Here is an 18722-nt window from a genome sequence, read left to right on the forward strand (position 1 = left end):
ATGAGGGGTAAGATGATCACAAGACGCAATTCAAACCATCCAGCACATTTTGTATCAGACACACATGAAAAACAACATATACAAACACATACACACAGACAATCCAGGCTTGATTGCAACCCACTCAATTACTACAAGCTCTTCTCACGGACCCCGGAAGCCACTTCTTCAATCACTCGTACCAAGCATCACAGAGCCAGCATTAGCCAAACAATAGCACAGGTCGAACACTGGTATTAGCCAACCATTCAAATGATCTAATAATTTAGTCAACAAGCCAAAACTAAGCCAACCATTAGCATAAGCTAACCCTTAGCCAAGTCTCTCTCAACTTGACACAACTCTCGGGTCCGATGCAGCACACACACACACACACGCACACCAGCTCGACTACAGCCAGTCTTCCCCTGCCACTAGTAGGAGTGCAACTAGAACCAGTACAACTAGTAGAACAAGAGAACGAGAACAAGGAGGACAACCAGTGAAAGTACTAGAAGTAAAACTATTAGAAGTAGTAGAGTAGCAGAAGGTGTAGAAGGAGGCGAATGGGGAGGACTAGTAGAGCTAGTGGACCACCATCTAGTGGTCACGGCCTGAGCGGCCCTCACCGCAGTACGGGAGGGTCTGCCCTGCTCTCTCTTCTCCTCAGCGGGGGGCTTCTGGAGGGGGGAACCCTCTGACTTGGAGGAGGCTGGAGGGAGGAAGAAACACGGGTCAGGAACACAGCACTAAACATGATATGACACTAGGCACACTGTGTGTGTGTGTGTGTGTGTGTGTGTGTGTGTGTGTGTGTGTGTGTGTGTGTGTGTGTGTGTGTGTGTGTGTGTGTGTGTGTGTGTGTGTGTGTGTGTGTGTGTGTGTGTGTGTGTGTGTGTGTGTGTGTGTGTGTGTGTGTGTGTGCGTGTCACTCACTGCGGGGCCTGATCTTGTCCCCAGACTGCTGGGTGGGGGTCTTACTGGAGCTGCTGGTGGAGCTGTTGGAGGAACTGGAGCTGCTGGACCCCCCGCTTGGTGGCGCGCCCCCCGGCCGCGACACCAAGCGCTCCACCCTGTCCCACAGCATCCTGGGCTCTGCAGCACTACACACACACACACACACACACACACACACACACACACACACACACACACACACACACATTTAAAAAGGGTTTGTTACTAAAATCATTTCTTGCATACAATGAAAATGTTTTGAGCCTGTCAATTCTTTACCGATGTCATTGTTTACCTCCTGACTGTGTACAGTATATTGACTAATCTCTGACTGACCCGGTCTTGAACGTGTGTTTTGCTGAGACACAAATGATACATTCTTAACGTGTGCCATCATGTCAACACGAGTAATACATATTGTTGCACAACGATTACAAAGTTTGAAAAAATAAGGCTCGATCGTTTGGGCATGTTAACACACACAGTGCGTTTTTAAGTCAAACAGGGGACGTTGTGTTGGCGCCCGGGTGTGACCCACCTGATGGCGTGGCGTTGGGCCCCCTGGTGGCCAGGCGGTGCGCTGCCCTGGTGCTGAGGAGACTCTCGCCTTGACAACACGGGAGACCTGGAGGTGGTTCTCATTGGAACCTTTCATCACAGTCACAATGAGCTGCTATACAAACACTATACATGTGCAAACACGCACGCACACACACACACACACACTACACATGCGCATTCCCGCACACGAATGCGGGCTCATGCACACACACACACACTCTCTCTTCTGAAGTATTAAATCATGTTGAACTTGTAGGAGCGTCATACCAAGGTTAGCATGATGGGACCATGGGGAAAGACAATCGCTAGCTTTCTAGTAGCTAGCTACTGCTAGAACGCTACACCCAGCTTCATCACTGCGTAACAGCTCTGACACATCCCTACCGTTCTACACCATCCCTAAATGGCTACACCCAGCTAAACAGCAGCACTCCTGCTACAACATTACAGCTACACAACCACACAACCACGCTGATGTACTGCTAGAGCTGCTACATTGCTACAACCAGCTAACAGCTACACGGCTACACCCAGCAACACCACTGCTTACCCTGGGTGGGAGCTCCTCTGGGGGGGCTGAGGGCATGTTGGGGGAGGGTCTAGTCTGGGGGTGGGGTGGCAGGTCAGTGCGGTGGGGTGTTGATGATGCTGATGATGATGGGGATGATGAAGATGGATGGTTGTGTTGGTGTTGGTTGAGATGGTCCTGTTTGGAGCGGAGGTGATGGTTTGGGAAGCTGGGTTGGGAGTGGGTTGCAGAGGGAGGGGCGCTAGCGGATGATGAGGAAGAGGTGGAGGAGGAGGAAGAGGTGGAGGAAGCTGCCATGCTGGTGTTGCTCTTTAAGGCGGCCATGTTGGAGCGCACCTTCCAATGACAAAAAACACAGGGGGGGGGATCAGCATGCGCGCAAAATCATACTTTAAAACAAACAAACACAAAGAAAACAGGGTTACCATGGCAACAAAAGGGGCAATCATGTGATGGATACTGGATAAAAAATGGATGCATTGGATACTGATTATGCCGTTATTGATGGGGTCATGGCATTATAAAAAAAACATGAAACAAGACAAACACAACTTGACTTTACGGATCGGAGAGTAGTAGACTGAAACTAGCATATAAATTGAATGTTACGTTTCAATTTCAGAAAGTGGACCCGTGTGGCATTTTCATGTCCACCGTGTTGTGATGCGGGAGATGGCTGTTTTAAACCAAGCGGCGGTGACTTGAAACCAGACAGGATGTGGTTGTTTGCACGTCTGACTAACTTTGGTATTTATGACACACCAAGTCCTTATGAAACACAAGTGTTTATGATGCTTTCTGTCCTGTACTCTAAAGCCAGGCCACTGCAGGCCTCATGAAGTTACAAATACGACTCAGCCGATGAGAGCAACAACGTCACCACCCGACCTCAGCACTTTTAATTTCCTAAATTCTCATAGACAGGCACACACACGCAGAACACACACCCATAGGCACAATGCAACCGATCAACATGAAATGTGTGCAAACAAACACACACACACAACCAACACCCCATGACTTCAAACTCATAAGCCTTGTATAATTCACCAAAGACCACCTTCGCACTAACCGATTTATTTGATCAGAACAACGCCGTAGCAATTCCAACCTGTCTACCTTATATAATTCTCTTGACATTACACAATTACATACATAACACACAGAAAAAACAGACAAACACTTAAAAACAAACAAATATGGAAAGAGAGGTTTGAAAATGGACTGTGGACGGCAGGTAGACGGGAATTGTGTCAGAGAGTTTCATCATCACATCATGAAAACAATCAATAACAAATGAGAAGTATGTCAGTACACCAACTGTGATCCCATCCTGAAGGAAGGAGCTGTGTTACTGCTATTATGGTTTACACCGGGTACTGATGTCACGGCTGGGCTGTCGGAGAAAAGCGATTGGGGAAGAGATAAAGCACGGAGCCAACGAGTTCCCGGGAGCGCTCCTCCGATACAGGAAGCGAACGCAGATACACAGGAAGTAGCACTGACGAAGACCAGGATTAGCATCTCAAACAATCAAAAGAGCAAAAATACGAGTTCAGAAAAAAAACACAATAATACCGTGAACATAGATCAACAAACAACAAAAAAACATGAATTACATAATGACATAATATGCGGTTATATATAAAGGGTGATCATGACTTCATGTTAACAACATCAACAGACAACAAATTAATACTGACATTATCCACTTTCACCAGTGTCGACATTCTTCCAAAGGTAATGGGAGGTAGTGGGATAGTGTAAGACATAAGGACCACAGCGTACTGCGTGTGTCAAAAGGGGTTGTCTGTGAAAGCTTGTTTGTGTAGGCCTTACGTCTTCCTGTATGGTGCTTGTGTGTCGGGGGGGGGACGGAGGTTGCCGTAGTTACCTGGGGCTCCATGGGCCGGTGCAGGGCGGGGGTCTCTGTGGGGGCGGGGCCATTGGGGTGGGAGGACTCTGAGCGGGGGGGCGGCGGGGGTGGTTTGGTCTGGGGGGAGCCCTGGATATTCTTACGGTAGCGCTCGTCAGCCTGGACACACACACACACACACACACACACACACACACACACACACACACACACACACACACACACACACACACACACACACACACACACACACACACACACACCCACATACACACACACACACACACACACACACACAATGGAAAGACCCAGAAACATAAGTTAAGGAGTGCTCTATGCAGTTACAACAGTGATAGCCAAGGACAGAGAGAGAGAGTACTAGATCGATAGAGGGAGCGCAAGCATTTAGTTGCTGTAGTAAGTAAGCATCACCCTGCAGACCACACAGTTAGAGTCGTTTCCAGAGGAGACTCACACACTAAAGACAGAAACACAACTTCCCTGAGGAGTCAGGTGACCCACGGAGCCAACAGCCCAACATGTTACCATGCCAACCCTACACACAGGGAGTCCCACCGGTCGCCCGACAGTCAGCCGAGTGTAATACTGGGATGGGATCAGGGAGATGAGGTGTTGATGGTGACGATGAATGTTGATATGATGTGAAGATTATATGAACGGTTCATGTTATGAAGGAGGTTGGAGTCTTGGAACAAAACAAAAAATCTCTTATTAACAATTTCCCTCCAGTCTCATCAATGTTTCCTCTGGCTCACTTGGTACATGTTGGGAACCAAGGACACTAACGAGGACTAAAGATGACTCACAAGATACCTTGTTAGTGTTGAAGGAGTGAACATAGCCATTTCACATGACAGAATGTAAGCTTGACAGGCGCTAGAACAGTAAGCTCCATTAGCATGTTACAGAAAGTTATGAATAACTGATGTGGAAAATTCTATATCAGCTATTGAACATCGTAGTGGGTACTGAATGTACTTTTTGGTTAGAAATGGCTTTAATTCATATTTTAAAAAAGATTCACTCAAGCTTGCAGCCGATTGGTCAGTTGTGGTCGTGTCATGTACAATATTTCTCCCTAAAACGTATAATATGTTGTGCTAGAATTAAAGAAGATTGAAGAAGCAGTCACATCCTGGCAACAGGCCTACTGTTAGACTGGTTATAGAAGTGTAGAAGAGGTGTAGCTCAGAGTTTAAAAGGCACAGGTAAAGGGTTTTCCATCACCATGACAACACCACCACATCATCAACACTCAGCCCATCCCAGCGCGAAGGGGTGTGAGTACACACAAGCACACAAAGCAATTCTACTGCGGCTGGCACCATGGCAACCTGCAACGAGGGCTTCACCTCTCTGATTGGCTCAGAGTCAGGGGCGGGTTCTTGGAGCTGGGAGGGTGGGGTCCTCTCATGGACCACATCCACCTGACCGCCCCTAGCTGATAGGGCAGTCTGCGGGGGTCTGCTGGCCTGCTGATGCTGCTGGAGAGAGAGGAGGGACGCCTGCTCCTCCTCCAGCTGTTTCTTGAGCTTCTGAGCTTGTCTTTGCTCCTCCAGCTCCTTCCACTTGCACTCCTGGGTTCAGGGAGGAGGTGGAGGAGGAGGAGGAGGTGGAGGCGTTTAACGTCATCATCCATGTTACTACAATTGGCTAGACAACCACCAGCCAACCCTGCAGTGCCGTTTGGGACAACTGGAAGCATTTTACCCGAAAACGCTGATTTGTATTGGTTTCTATCCAACATGCTTACATGATTGAATTTGCTTTATTATAAATGTATCTATTTGTTTCCAATAACCTTAATTCATTCATTAGTAGCATTTGGCTCTCATTTGGAAATATAAAAAAAACTATCTTGTTAAAAAGGAGCTATACACACAACGTTTATGATACGGTGTTCTTTTCACGTTGTCATCATGAAAAGGATCTCCATGGTTACAGCCGCACCTGAACTGTATTTGGCAGCGGCCTTTGAGGGGCGTGCAGGACTGTAGTTAAATGCTTCTCCGTGACTCATACGTGTGTCAATGCAGATGCAGATCTGCACGTTTTTTTTTTTTACACGTGTGCGGTGAGAGTGCTCTCGTTGACAGTTTTCTCTTGAGGAGCTAATGAACTAATACCTTTCTGGATGAATGAATGCTTCATCGCAGTGAGAGCTAACCACGCTGTACAGGAGGTACTGACGGTGCGAGTGACGATGAGGATGATGATGAAGATGATGACGGTGTGTGAACGAGTGGGGGGTGGGGGGGGACAGCAGCGGTAACGTGTGAAGCGGAGAAGGAGGTGAGGCGTCCCTTCCTCCCATTATCTCCCTTTCCTCCATGCGTGAGAAAAACAATCCCTCAACAATAAAACTACTGCTGGCCCCCCCTCTCGCCTCCCTGACCCCCCTTCCCCCCCGCCTCCACTAGGGACCGTCCACCAAACACGCAGTACAACATCTGGGCCGGAATCTGACAGTTAAGCCTATAACTCCGCTAGGACAGGCTGTTACCCAGTGGCATCCTCACCGGGGGACACAAACAACCCTGGTTCCCATCAGGGAGACTTGCATTCTAACGCAGCGGTGGAACACCACAGATCACGTGGACAGTGGTATCTTATGGTGGGAGAAAGGCTCCTGGATTACCGCAGCTCTGCTGCACAGCTGGACGGGCCGACAGCTGTTTGAAACACCTGTTATTTGTATGATAGCTGGTAGCATGGCTAGCACGTGGGGGTTAAAAGAGGGGTAACAGACTAGGAGCACGGCTAGCTGGAGAGGGTTTGGAGTCAGGGGTAACTCGTGAGTGGCATCGCTAGCTGGAGGGAGTCTGGAGGAGGGGGGGAAACTCACATGTAGCATGGTTAGCTGGTGGAGGTTTGGCTGAGGCTATCTCACCAGGAGCATGGCATCTGGTGGAGACTAAGAGGGGGGGTAACTCACCAGTAGCATAGCTATCTGGTGGAGGTTTAGAGGGGGGGGGGACTCACCAGGAGCATGGCCTGTTCATGGAGCAGCTGCTGCTGCAGCATCTCTAGGTGCCTCTGCTCCTCCTCCAGTTGGCGACGGATATACTCCTGTCAATCAAACACGAGGACAGTTAGATATATAATTGATTCCTTTTCTCTGGCTGGCCGAGTGGAAGTGCACCACCATGTAAATGTGACATCTCTTGTATTTTGCAAAAGACTAAATGGTAACTGCTTACTCCTCTCCTAGCTTCCAACCGGTCTCCTAGCCGCTAACTCCTAGCTCCTCGCTCCGCCCCGTGCTACTTACTCCTCCTACCTGTTCACGGTCGGCCCTCCGCTTCTCGTCTTCGGCCCTCCGGCGGTCCTCGTCCTCTTTGCGGCGGCGCTCCGCCTCCTCCACCCGCCGTTTCTCGTCCTGCTCCCGGCGCCGCTGCTCGCGCTCCTGCTGCCGCCGCATCTCCCGCTCGCGGCGCTGTTGCTGTGGCCCGCCACCGGGGGGCAGGGAAGAGCGCAGAGGTCAGTCACATTGAAGAAGGTACGTGACACTATTGTTTGGATCAACGTGTTTCCCATGAGACACGGTGATCGAAGTAAACCCGCTTCTTGATTGGCCATCCCGACTCGTGGGTCATTAGTGATTGGATGAATTCTACAATAAATAGAACAAGGGAAGGTGATTTTGATTGGTTGGGAACGGTTTCCCGTTGATGGCAGTGTTTGGACAAATGAAGACGGGGTATAAAATAAAATTGGAGTAAAGAAGCAAGATACTAAGCACGTAACAGAAACCCAGATGCTGCTGCCATGGAAACAGTATGGAAACGACCGGGTGATCATGTGACTCACTGGGCTAACCTTGAGAGGTGATTTATCGCTTGATAAAGTTCAACCCCTCTTTAATCAGTCTAGTGGCAGTAGTCCCTAATGGTCCTTTCCGGTCAGGCCGGGACACATGACGTTTAAGGCAGTGGGCACTCTGAGGAATAGTTCCGCTGTTTGTGTTTCATAAGCTCTGCTGTGCTGGCTCCCGGCCAGCCGGGACTACCAGGCAACAGATCACATGTTCAGCGGCGGTACATGTGCTCTCCGCCTGACATGGTGACAAGTTAGCCTGGGCTTTCGTGGTTTCCATGAAGAGAGTAGTCCAGCGGAGCCCCTGCCTTCCTTCACAATCCAGGGGATATTAGCTTGTAGCATAGCCAGCTGGTCAGAGGAGGGGGTTAGCAGCACGGCTGGTAGCATGGTTAGCCCATCGCTGGATGGCTAGCCCAAAGCTTGGTGGCTTGCTCATGAAGATGGAGAGGTGTGTGTGTGGGGGGGGGGGTACCATGGAGACTTAAGACTAGAAGAACAACTTGCATCACGCATGAATGAATCGGGAGCTCAAAGGAGAACTCTCCCAGGAAGGATTGTCACATGACGCCAGGGAAGAGGATCAATCACAGTGGAGATTTTATCAGCGTAAAATCTGTTTCAAGCCACTGCCCAATCTTAACTTCCAAGTAATGTACCACAATAGACAGAGGATTCTCTCTCTTCCTGCTCCTCCTCATCCGCCCTTCATATAACCTTCTCCCTATATCCTCGTCATCTAATGCAGCCTCCTCCTCCTCCTCTTCCTCCTTCCATTAACCCACCTCCCCACCTGCTCCTCCTCTCCACCTACTCCTGCCTTTCCACCCAACCACCTCCCCACCTCCTCTTCCTCCTTCCATTAACCCACCTCCCCACCTGCTCCTCCTCTCCACCTACTCCCGCCTTTCCACCCAACCACCTCCCCATGATCTCCTCCTCCACCTCCTCCTCACCTCCTCCAGCCTCTTGCGCTGCTCCTTCTGCTGCTCGATGCGCTTCTGCCGCTCGGCGAGGAGCTGCCTCTTGTACTCCTCCTGCTCACGGAGCTGCTGCTCCTGCAGGTGCTGCTGGCGCCGCAGCGCCTCCGAGCGCTCCTTGTTCTCCTGCTGCAGGCGGATGAAGTCGCGCCGCAGCGTGGACTCGCCCGGAACGTTGACGATGGAGCTGGGAGGGGAGAGACACACGGTGAGCATGTTGGCACCGCGATAGCAAAAGACATGTGAGCATGTTAGCATCTTGTAGTAGAGGGGAGTTTGTGTGTTAGCCTCCCTTCACAGTAGAGAGACGTTAGCATGCTAGCACCTGGGTACATCAGAGCTCTAGAAATGTGGCACCTTGTAGGGTCAGAAACAGAGAGGTGTCACAAGTGTTTTACGTAATAAACAAAATGTCTGGTTCTGATTTTGCAGCGTGGTACCTCAATAGCAGTAGTGTGTTGGTATGATGGTGTGCTTGCATTTGTTTATGGTTTATACAGCAATGGATCCCAGTGTTCTGTAGAGAACACCAAGATGAAGGACGTACCTGGGCTCCCCTTGCTGTTCAGGTGTCTCCTCTTCCTCTTCCTCGCTTCCACTGTACTCATACTCCGTCTCATCTGGAGGTCAAAGGTCAGCGTTCATTCACAACCCTCAACATGGACATGGATGCTGAATAGTAAATTGGTAAAGCGATAAATATAACGGACGATACTACCTCATGTCAAATTCATTTTAAGGGACTTTGGATAAAAGTGCCAGCTGCTTAATGAGTGTCTGGTAATCAGGAGATCCTGGAGGTTCATCCTTCCAGCCCCAGACAGATCCCTAGCGGAGGCTCACCCTTCTCGCCCCTCTTCTTCTTGGTGCGGTCGATGTGGTCCTTGAGCTGGATGCGGACCTGCCTCTCGTTGGGCTGGTCCCTGATGAAGGGGTGCTTGAGCAGCTGCTCCGTGGGGGGCCGCTGCGTGTAGTTCTTCACCAGGCAGCCCTCGATGAAGCTGAAGAACTTCTTGGACCTGTGGGGAAGAAATAAGAGGAGATTTATACGGTCAATACTCGAGTGTGGCACTCCCCCTCATTCACTTTGTATTGGACAGGTGGGGGCAAGGGATTCTGGGAAGAGCTCGGGCGTGTGGCAGGTGATCACGTCAGCTGTAGAGGGGAGGGACAAAGGTTTAACTTCAGTTTACTTTATGAAAATGAGAATGTCTCCCAGCGCACGTTCGGCCGTGTAAGAGGACAATTGACACACAGTGACGACTGGCAGACCGTACAGACTCGTGGTGGGATTTCAGTTCCTGGTTTGAAGCACTTCCGTTGACAAAGTGGTAAAGTGCCACAAGCAGCCGCTAGAGAGAGTGCAAGGCGTTGCCACGCTTTGTGATTCCTTAAATAGCCCGATGGATAATAGGGAATTATTTATGGTTGGATGGATGGCTAGATACCGAGATTGGATCCATCCAGCTTTCCATGCCTGTATCCACCCCTCTATCCATCGACGGATAGAGGGGTGGATGAATAGATACTATAGAAAGATGGAAAAGAGATGATGGCTAGAGGGATGGATGGATGGATGGACAGCAGGATGGATGAATAGAAAGATGGAGAGAGAGATGATGGATAGGGGAATGGTTGGCTGGATAAAAACAGATAAGAAGGACAGGAAACCTGATAAAAGCCACCCTACCATTTTTTGGACTTGAGACGAGGGGGCGGGTTCCTGGGAATCAGGAAGAGGGCTCTCATTGGATGCATGTCGCACAGCGCTGAAGAAAAAGGAGGAGCCAAGAGTCAGACAGGACCAGGCGAGCCAAGATCATCTGGCTCCCTGATGGGACCATGTGACACGTATTAACTTGTACTTTACGGTTTAATTAAGAGCAGTACTAGTGTCTTGGGTGTTTGACTCCCATCCGAAAGATTATGTGTTCAATCCCCATAGTCAACAGCTTACTGGTTACTGGCAACTAGAGCAAGACGGCTTAACCCTTACCTGCTCCTTCAAGTCCCTTTGGATATCATCTGCTAAATTATGCTAAATAGCAACAGCCATGATACGTTTGAAATGGCCTTGTTGCATATCGGCTACAGTAGACAGTGACACTGTGTCCAAAGTGAATTCCCTTTATGGAGTGCTAAGCTTGAGTCCTAATCCCCTCTTTGTTGATGCTGCTGTGTTTGTACGCACCGTGTAATGACAGTTGTAGTAGCTAAATGTGAGATGTGCACTTGGTTTTGCACGAGGACTTACGCGGAGCCCCCTCGGCCATCTCGATGGCAGTGATTCCACAAGACCACAGATCACTCTGCAGAACACAACAACAGTCAGCACCACGCCACACCGCAAATCTTATGCCACTTTGCATCCATCTTTCTGTCTCAAACCATCGATGTCAAAAACGTTCTCCACTCTAACTCATGATTATGATTATGGTGCTGTGGTATTAGTTCTAAATACCACAACTGCTCTTCGCCGCGTCGTCTCAGTTAGCATGGTAACCCGATTCTTAGACTGTTGCCTAAGTTACCGTGAGTCTGATCATGTAGTCTGAGTTAGCATGGTTAGCATTGTTACGGCGTGATTTCGTACCCGGTAGTCGTATGTTGCATCAGGGTTTTCGTCACAGGCGATGACCTCGGGGGCCATCCAATAAGGTGTCCCGATGAAGGTGTTCCTCCGGCCCACCGTTCGGTCCAGCTGAGCACTCACCCCGAAGTCCACTGGAACCAGTCAGAACGGGTTAGAACCAATTAGAACAGATTATAACTAACAAAGCCGGTTAGAACAAGTAATAAAAGTTTTGAATAGGTCACCCAATAGAAACAGGAGAGAAAAGACTAAAACCAGTTAAGACTATGTCACAAAAATAAAGATAGAGAAAAGTAGTACATAGAACAAAATAAAACATATAAAATAAAATAGAAAATGTAAAGCACTCTTTGTATGGCAGTTTTGCAAGAAAAACAGTCTTACAAACATTTTATATGATTAAGCCTGGGCTAAGCCTGGGCTAGGCCACGCTAGCGGAGAGCTCTACGTACCAAGCTTGACCTCGGCATTCTCCGTCAGTAGAACGTTCTGTCCTTTGATGTCTCGATGGATCACATGATGGGCGTGAAGATGAGTCAATCCCTACGCAGAGATTCACAAAAGAACAAATGTGATGAGATTACTTCAGAGTACATAAGTAATCCTGAGGGAAATCGTTTGAGGGACAATTGCTGTGCTCAAGATCTTTTTCTTTGGTGAAAACAACAGTACGTACGCCCCTACACACACAGGTGAGTTGAAGAGCGAGTCTGAAGCAGTATATGTGCGCCTCTTGTTATTAGCCTGAATAGCGGGAATGCACCCAGTTGCACCCGTTCCTTATATTCATAATAGTGCTAATTCGAGGGCTTTCATCGATGGCCATAGGCTCAATCTAAATTGTGCGACCTCATTTGGCGATGGACAGCGACATTTGTAGAAATAAGAGCCATTGGAGCTCTTAGCGATTGCCACTTTAAGAATGTTTAAGTTTATATCCCAGTGTTTTTAGAGCTAAACTCCATCTCCCAGCATGCCCTGGGGAGGTGAATGCTTGGCGCTGGGTGGAGATTTACCCTGAGGATCTCTCGAGAGATGTAGGCGATCCAGTCCTCCTTCAGTGTGTTTCCCTTGGTGTTTTTCACCAGGTCTGTGATGGAGCCAGCACCACAGAACTCCATCACCAGCTACACACACACACAAACACACACAGACACACACAACAAACAAAGGCATGTTCAGGGATTGCACATTATAGAACTACGATGGCTAACGTTCAATGCAATTGTGGACAAACAAGACTTCTAATATTTATAAAAAGAAAACTCGAGAGGACAGAGCGTTGTAATCATAATAATCTACATTGATTCGTAAAGTAAACATTTTCAGATTATTGGATTATTCAATCCGATAATCGGCCACATTATTCAATGTGTGTGTGTACCCAGAGCTGATCATCGTGTCCCGGGGGGCTTTTCTTGATGAAGGCTCCGTAGTATGTAGCTATGTTCCTGTGGTGGGAGTACTTCTTCAACATGTTGATCTCCAGTTTGATCTCTTCCTCCTCGTCCTGCACACACACACACACACACACACACACACACACACACACACACACACACACACACACACAGTTTCAGGATATTCAACATCATCTTTAACCTAACAGCCTGCAAATTAAACAGTCAGTCAGAAAGTTAGTCAGACAGAGAGACAGTCAGACAGACGTGAGGGAAACAGACAGATGACTGACCTCTGTGACGTCCATGACCTTGATGGCCGCCAGCTGGCCGGTCTTGACATGTCGACCCTGGAGAGAGGCAGAGAGAAAATATCAGTTCACAAGGCCACACATGAACCAACAGGCTACATCGCTCAATTAAATCTTTATTAACTCTGCACCTCTGTAAAGCTACTTGAATAGCACTGCTATTCTGAAGAGCCAAATCTATCGAGTAACTCCATTCGTTTTGGGGCCTGGCTTATCAGTGATTGTAAACATCGCTTATACTTGCGTTCCATAACGCTACAACACTGTGATGTTACGTCATGCCAAATCTATAAGGCGGGTTTAATGCTAACGGTAAACTAGATAATGCGACACCAGATGCACTGAAACAACACATGACTGTGATGGGACGGATTTAATCAGGAGTTAATTAGGACACATTAGGAATATATTTGGGAAATATCAGGAGTGGTGTGAACTCATTAGTGGTTGCTGTAGCATACCTGGTGACTCAGAAACTAGACAGCTATTTTAAACATAAATAAGAACTTCCACATCGTGTTGTCTTTAATCTAAAGCCACGCCCTGTTGAGTCCTTGCTACCTCATCACAAACACTCATCATCATGAACACTAACAAAATGCAGTAGAGCTTTGTGTGTGTGTACGTGTGTGTTTTTGTGCATGTGTGTTTGAGAGTAAAGTTAGTGTATGTGTGTGTGTTTGAACACAAACACAAGACAAAGACTGGTTTTAAGCCTCTTGCGATGCACTTTCATCTACGATCACACCGCCCCCATAGTGGCGCTAGCGGCTCTAGACTAGGGATGACATCATCCCTCACACAGACCAAACCGGGTGGGGGGTGTGTGTGTGTGTGTGTGTGTGCGTGCAGGACTGTTATATGTGAGCGGATGTAGGCAGAGCCTGTCTTGTGTGTCTGCTTGTATACATGTTTCAAGGGTTTTATCTGATTAAGTCAGAGCACACACTAGTGTGTGTGTGTGTGTGTGTGTGTGTGTGTGTGTGTGTGTGTGTGTGTGTGTGTGTGTGTGTGTGTGCAAGGGAGAGTGTTTTATAAAGGCTGTCACATGATTCCATTGTGTGAAATTGACACCTGAGCTGCCAATCCCCCCATCTGTATGTGAGAAATGGCGCGGTCCGCAGGCAATGATGAGGTTAGCCCACCCCAACACAGCAGGGGGAGGGTTCTGAGGCAAGAGAAACCCCCCCCTTGCCTCAGATTTCTGAGGCAATCTCAGAAATCGACCATGCTGTAATGTGGCACACTAAACTATACTTTGATATTATGCCATACTAGGCCACAACACAAACATTAACCTATTCCTGTATAATATACTATTCCTACGACCCTAGTATGTACTGCAATATACACTAAAACTACTCTTTAATACTACTTTATACTGCAGAAAGTAGGCTGCACTGCCGCAGTGCCCTTTGGCCAGAGATGTCGAATGCGCTCCTTCAGATCCTCATCTCATGCCTGACCACATGCTGAGTCAACTGTTTATTTGGTAAGACACACACGCACGCACAAATGTACACACACACACACACACACACACACACACACACATTATACAATACCCACACAACAGTATACACATACATACACACAGGACCAGTGACATGACAGACTTGACAAATGGGCCAAATCTCTTGTAACTTTAGACTACAACCTCTCAGTCAAACTTTCTCTCGGTTTCTTTCTGTCACTTGCTCACTTAGCTTGTGTGTGTATATGGCTGAATGTGTGTGTGTTCTCCTTGTGGCAAAAGGTGACCTCAGAAAGCAGACAGTAATAATTATAAGGACTCCACACACACACACACACACACACACACACACACACACACACACACACATTTCTTGAGGATGACATCATCCAACTTATTTAAAAAAAGAAAACCTTCTTCGAATCAACTTATGTCAAAGGGTAGCAACTATACAACACAGCTTCTTTCACATCCATTAGAGTGGGGACACTAACTTACCTAGTTGAAGTTAGTTCTATGATAACTATGCTATCCATGTAACGTGTCCCATGACAAGCAAAGGGGAGGGGGGCTCATCCACCATTTAAACACTTAACACCCAACACACCTCTGGCTGTTTGTCTGTAGAAAACAAACAAAGCTTTGTCCTTCTTATCCTCATCTTCCTCCAAACCTCCGCCAGTCCCTTAGTCACCCTCCGTCCCCCCCAAGCCCCCCTTCAATGCGTCCCAGAATGCACCACTCCCCTGACATCACCTCTGGTTCTAGTTCTGCTGCTGGACTGGTTTCTGCTGACTACTGAGGTTCTGTTAGTCAGCACAAAGGGGAAGAGATGAAAGCCAGCGTGACCTCCTCCTCTCCTCCTCCTCTTCCTCCCCCTCCCTGTGGCTGAGGGTTCCTAAAGTCGGCTGGGGAAAGCAACTGTGTGTGTGTGTGTGTGTGTGTGTGTGTGTGTGTGTGTGTGTGTGTGTGTGTGTGTGTGTGTGTGTGTGTGTGTGTGTGTGTGTGTGTGTGTGTGTGTGTGTGTGTGTGTGACTCCACTGCCATGGCATTTCCTCGAGGGGAAGTCGAGAATCTTTCTTCTTAGTCCTCGAACACACATTAAACCACACACACACAAGCACACGCACACACACATGCACACACACACACACACACACACACACACACACACACACACACACACACAGTGAGACAGACAGAGAGATAGAAAGCGAGACAGGATCCCATTTAAAATCTGGCTCAAAAGATTGGACTCCGTTAATGAACCCATTTCCCTTCGTGGTTGCGAGGTCTGGGGTCTGCTTGCCATTTAAGAATTTGCGGACAATAAACACAATAGCCACGAAAGAACAAAATTTGAAAGAAAGCATTTCGATTTTAGCACATTAAATAAAGTGACCCTGACACGCTCCCTAGATAACAGAGATTATCTAGAGACTCTAGAGAGATGCCCCTTTAGCCCGCTGGTTCTGGGACCCACTAGACAAAGACCTCGTTAGACTAAAGCAAGTTAAAGACACTTGGAAATAATCACCCAAAAACCAGACCTAATTGGAATGCTATATTGCCTTTAACAGAGAACACAAAGTGGCCGAATACCTGAGCACTGGGACTGATCCTAAACTAGTAAAATCCCTGACTCTGAAGGGAATAGGTGAGCACAGCCTCGTCATTGAGAGAGACGCACGGGCAGACCTGGCTCCCAGGAGAGTCTGTGCACCAAATGCACAAACAAATGAGGTTGAAACCGAGCTGCAGGTTTTAACTACCTGCAAATTGCACAAAGACATCAGTAACGTATACTTCCCACAGATAACACCCCGAAACAGTTTGAAACCATGACTGATAACTAGGGGTGTAACGGTACACTGAAGTTACGGTTTGGTTCATAATCACGGTTCGGTAGGAGTTCGGTACAATAAAGGGAAAAGAAAAAACAAAAACGCAGAAGGCAATTCTTTTTTACGTGCATGTCTCAGGTTGTACCACCTGGTGTCATACAGTCTCTCCCCTGAGCTAGCTGCAACAGCCTGAACTGTGTAATATAAGATGTAAACAGTAAACAATAAGTACCCCACATCATCTCCAGAATCCATCCGTAACTTTGCAAACAAAATAAGACAATCAGTTATAAAACTGAAAATGCAGCATGTCTTATTTATGAAAGCGCAAAGTACACAGAATTACAGCCACTACGAGCCAGTCCCCCAATGAGCTTTCCACAAACGTGCCGTTTTTTAGAGGCGGCTCAAGGTGGAGGGTGAGGGTGTGGCCCTGAACAGCTTGCGGCCACGGTAACATGCGCTCTGTTTACAGTGGATGTATGGCAATGGAGAGGCGCACACAGCTTTTGCCATGTTCTGTAAATATTCTAGAACACTCCGGGTGCTCCAGCGGGAGCCCTGGAGCTCTATATCTAAATAATATCATATTATACATGGATATCTATATCATATAATATATATTATCACGGCCAAAAGCTGTGTGCGCTTCCAGACGATATTATGAATCTCCAACGACTGCGTCGGGTACTCCGACGTCTCTGGTTCTTCCACAACAATCTGAAGTAGACTGAACCGCGACATGGAGGAGAAAGGGATTGTTGCCCGCGATTATTGACCGCTATTGTCTTCAGCCGGGCAGCGCCGAGGCCGTGGTGCCTCGGAAGCGGGCAACGGGCTCCGGCGGGAGACAATTGCGGGCAACAATCCCTTTCTCCTCAATGTCGCGATTCATGTACTTCAGCGAGTCAAAGCCAAAGTTCCTTTCCCCAATTCCTTCTCAACCATGGCTGAGATAACCCCCACTACGAGTCTCGTCAGAGAACCCGACGTGTTGTGCACCATAACACGCTCGGCAACCTAGGCGCCAATCAGGGCTGCAGTTTAGTTGTCCCTGAAGAACTTGAGTATCTAACATTATTTCTGCATTATATTAATTAATTTGCACGCCAGTTTTATTTAATTCTATACCGTGTATTCTCTGTGTAAATCCATGCACTGAACCGTCACGTCCGAGAATCCGTACCAATTCGGTTCAATACGAATACATGTATCCTTACACCCCTACTGATAGCAAAGATCTGCTGGGTAAAGTACAGCAATGTGCAAACACAGCAGCAAGATTTGTGACCTATCTTGACAGGTAAAGGACATCCAATGTAATAAAACCACAGACACAGACGGATTCTCATCTGTGTATTTCCATACCATGCTGATCTCTGCACATAGGGATCAGCTACACCTTCAAACATAACAACATATACCTTTCAATTAAATGGTATATTTTTGTATGTATATTCTTAACTAAAATGTCTGCATTCTTCTATTTTTATTTTAAGTTATCATTCCTTATCTGCATATACAGTATAGGCGCTTTGCACAAAAAATAAACAAGGGCATTTACAGAAAACACAAATAAGCCACAACATAAATGCAAAAGCTACAACACAAATGCAAAAGCCACCACACAAATGCAAAAAGTACAACACAAATGCAAAAGCCACAACCTCATAAGGTAAGTGATTGTCACCAGATTTTGACATTGAAATGGGAAGACTAATATTGAAAGAGGACTATTATTGCCAACCATGTGGAAAAATAAAGTGCCTTCCCGGGTTGATAAGTTTTATTCGATTTGGATCGGATGTAACAAGCATTCTGAAACGGCGTTCTGCATTTCTTGGCCGATGCTGATAAGCCTGGCACAATTGAAGGTACTGTTTCAAATACAACCATAAATTAATCACCATAAAATAAATATAATCTCATTTTGATATCAATTAAACGTTTATGTCAGGTACAAATAAAAAAAACTTTTTGCTTACTGTGGCCGTTGAATCTAAATATATGGTTCTTGGATCATTATAAAAAGGAGGGTAGGCAAGCACATTTAAGACATCACTTGGGTTTGGATTTTATAGAGTCAATAATGATTCCCAAAAAAGATTCAGCAATTTATCGACTAGAACAATAATAGTCAGTTGTAGTCCTAGTTTAAAATAATACTTATTTTAGTATTAGACTTAATTGATCCACTTTCGATATTGTGTAAGTATATAAAAAAGTCTGCTGGCAATAATATACCCGGTTCATTGTCAACCTCCGTTGATGCTCACTTCCGCTATGTTGTTCCTTTTATATTTGCGTTGTTGTTACTGCACTTTTGTTGTTAAATGTTAAGTTCTGTGTTGCTTTTTGTGTTTGTTTCCGTTTATGCGCTT

The 18722-nt window shown here is 47.2% G+C and overlaps 1 protein-coding gene across 8 annotated transcripts in view; it reads right to left on the bottom strand.

Moving 5' to 3' along the window:
• LOC307072599 (mitogen-activated protein kinase kinase kinase kinase 4-like) overlaps window positions 1-18722 on the bottom strand; it is a 43289-nt gene that overhangs the window by 10438 nt on the left and 14129 nt on the right. For 3 of the 8 annotated variants that reach the window (XM_079731962.1, XM_079731963.1, XM_079731960.1), the window contains exons 3-20: window positions 13006-13062; window positions 12697-12822; window positions 12329-12439; window positions 11765-11855; window positions 11313-11443; window positions 10974-11028; window positions 10410-10488; window positions 9563-9738; window positions 9267-9339; window positions 8696-8906; window positions 7195-7365; window positions 6906-6992; window positions 5276-5500; window positions 3921-4061; window positions 2048-2362; window positions 1475-1584; window positions 916-1082; window positions 609-691 (exon numbers count right to left, since the gene is read on the bottom strand). In XM_079731962.1, coding sequence (XP_079588088.1) covers window positions 609-691; window positions 916-1082; window positions 1475-1584; window positions 2048-2362; window positions 3921-4061; window positions 5276-5500; window positions 6906-6992; window positions 7195-7365; window positions 8696-8906; window positions 9267-9339; window positions 9563-9738; window positions 10410-10488; window positions 10974-11028; window positions 11313-11443; window positions 11765-11855; window positions 12329-12439; window positions 12697-12822; window positions 13006-13062 — 2409 coding nt within the window. The remainder of the gene's footprint in view (window positions 1-608; window positions 692-915; window positions 1083-1474; window positions 1585-2047; window positions 2363-3920; window positions 4062-5275; window positions 5501-6905; window positions 6993-7194; window positions 7366-8695; window positions 8907-9266; window positions 9340-9562; window positions 9739-10409; window positions 10489-10973; window positions 11029-11312; window positions 11444-11764; window positions 11856-12328; window positions 12440-12696; window positions 12823-13005; window positions 13063-18722) is intronic. The other 5 variants (XM_079731966.1, XM_079731961.1, XM_079731967.1 and 2 more) reach the window with 3 other exon arrangements.

The sequence above is a fragment of the Pollachius pollachius genome, assembly GCF_949987615.1.
Source record: "Pollachius pollachius genome assembly, chromosome: 3".
Classification (NCBI taxonomy): Eukaryota; Metazoa; Chordata; class Actinopteri; order Gadiformes; family Gadidae; genus Pollachius; species Pollachius pollachius.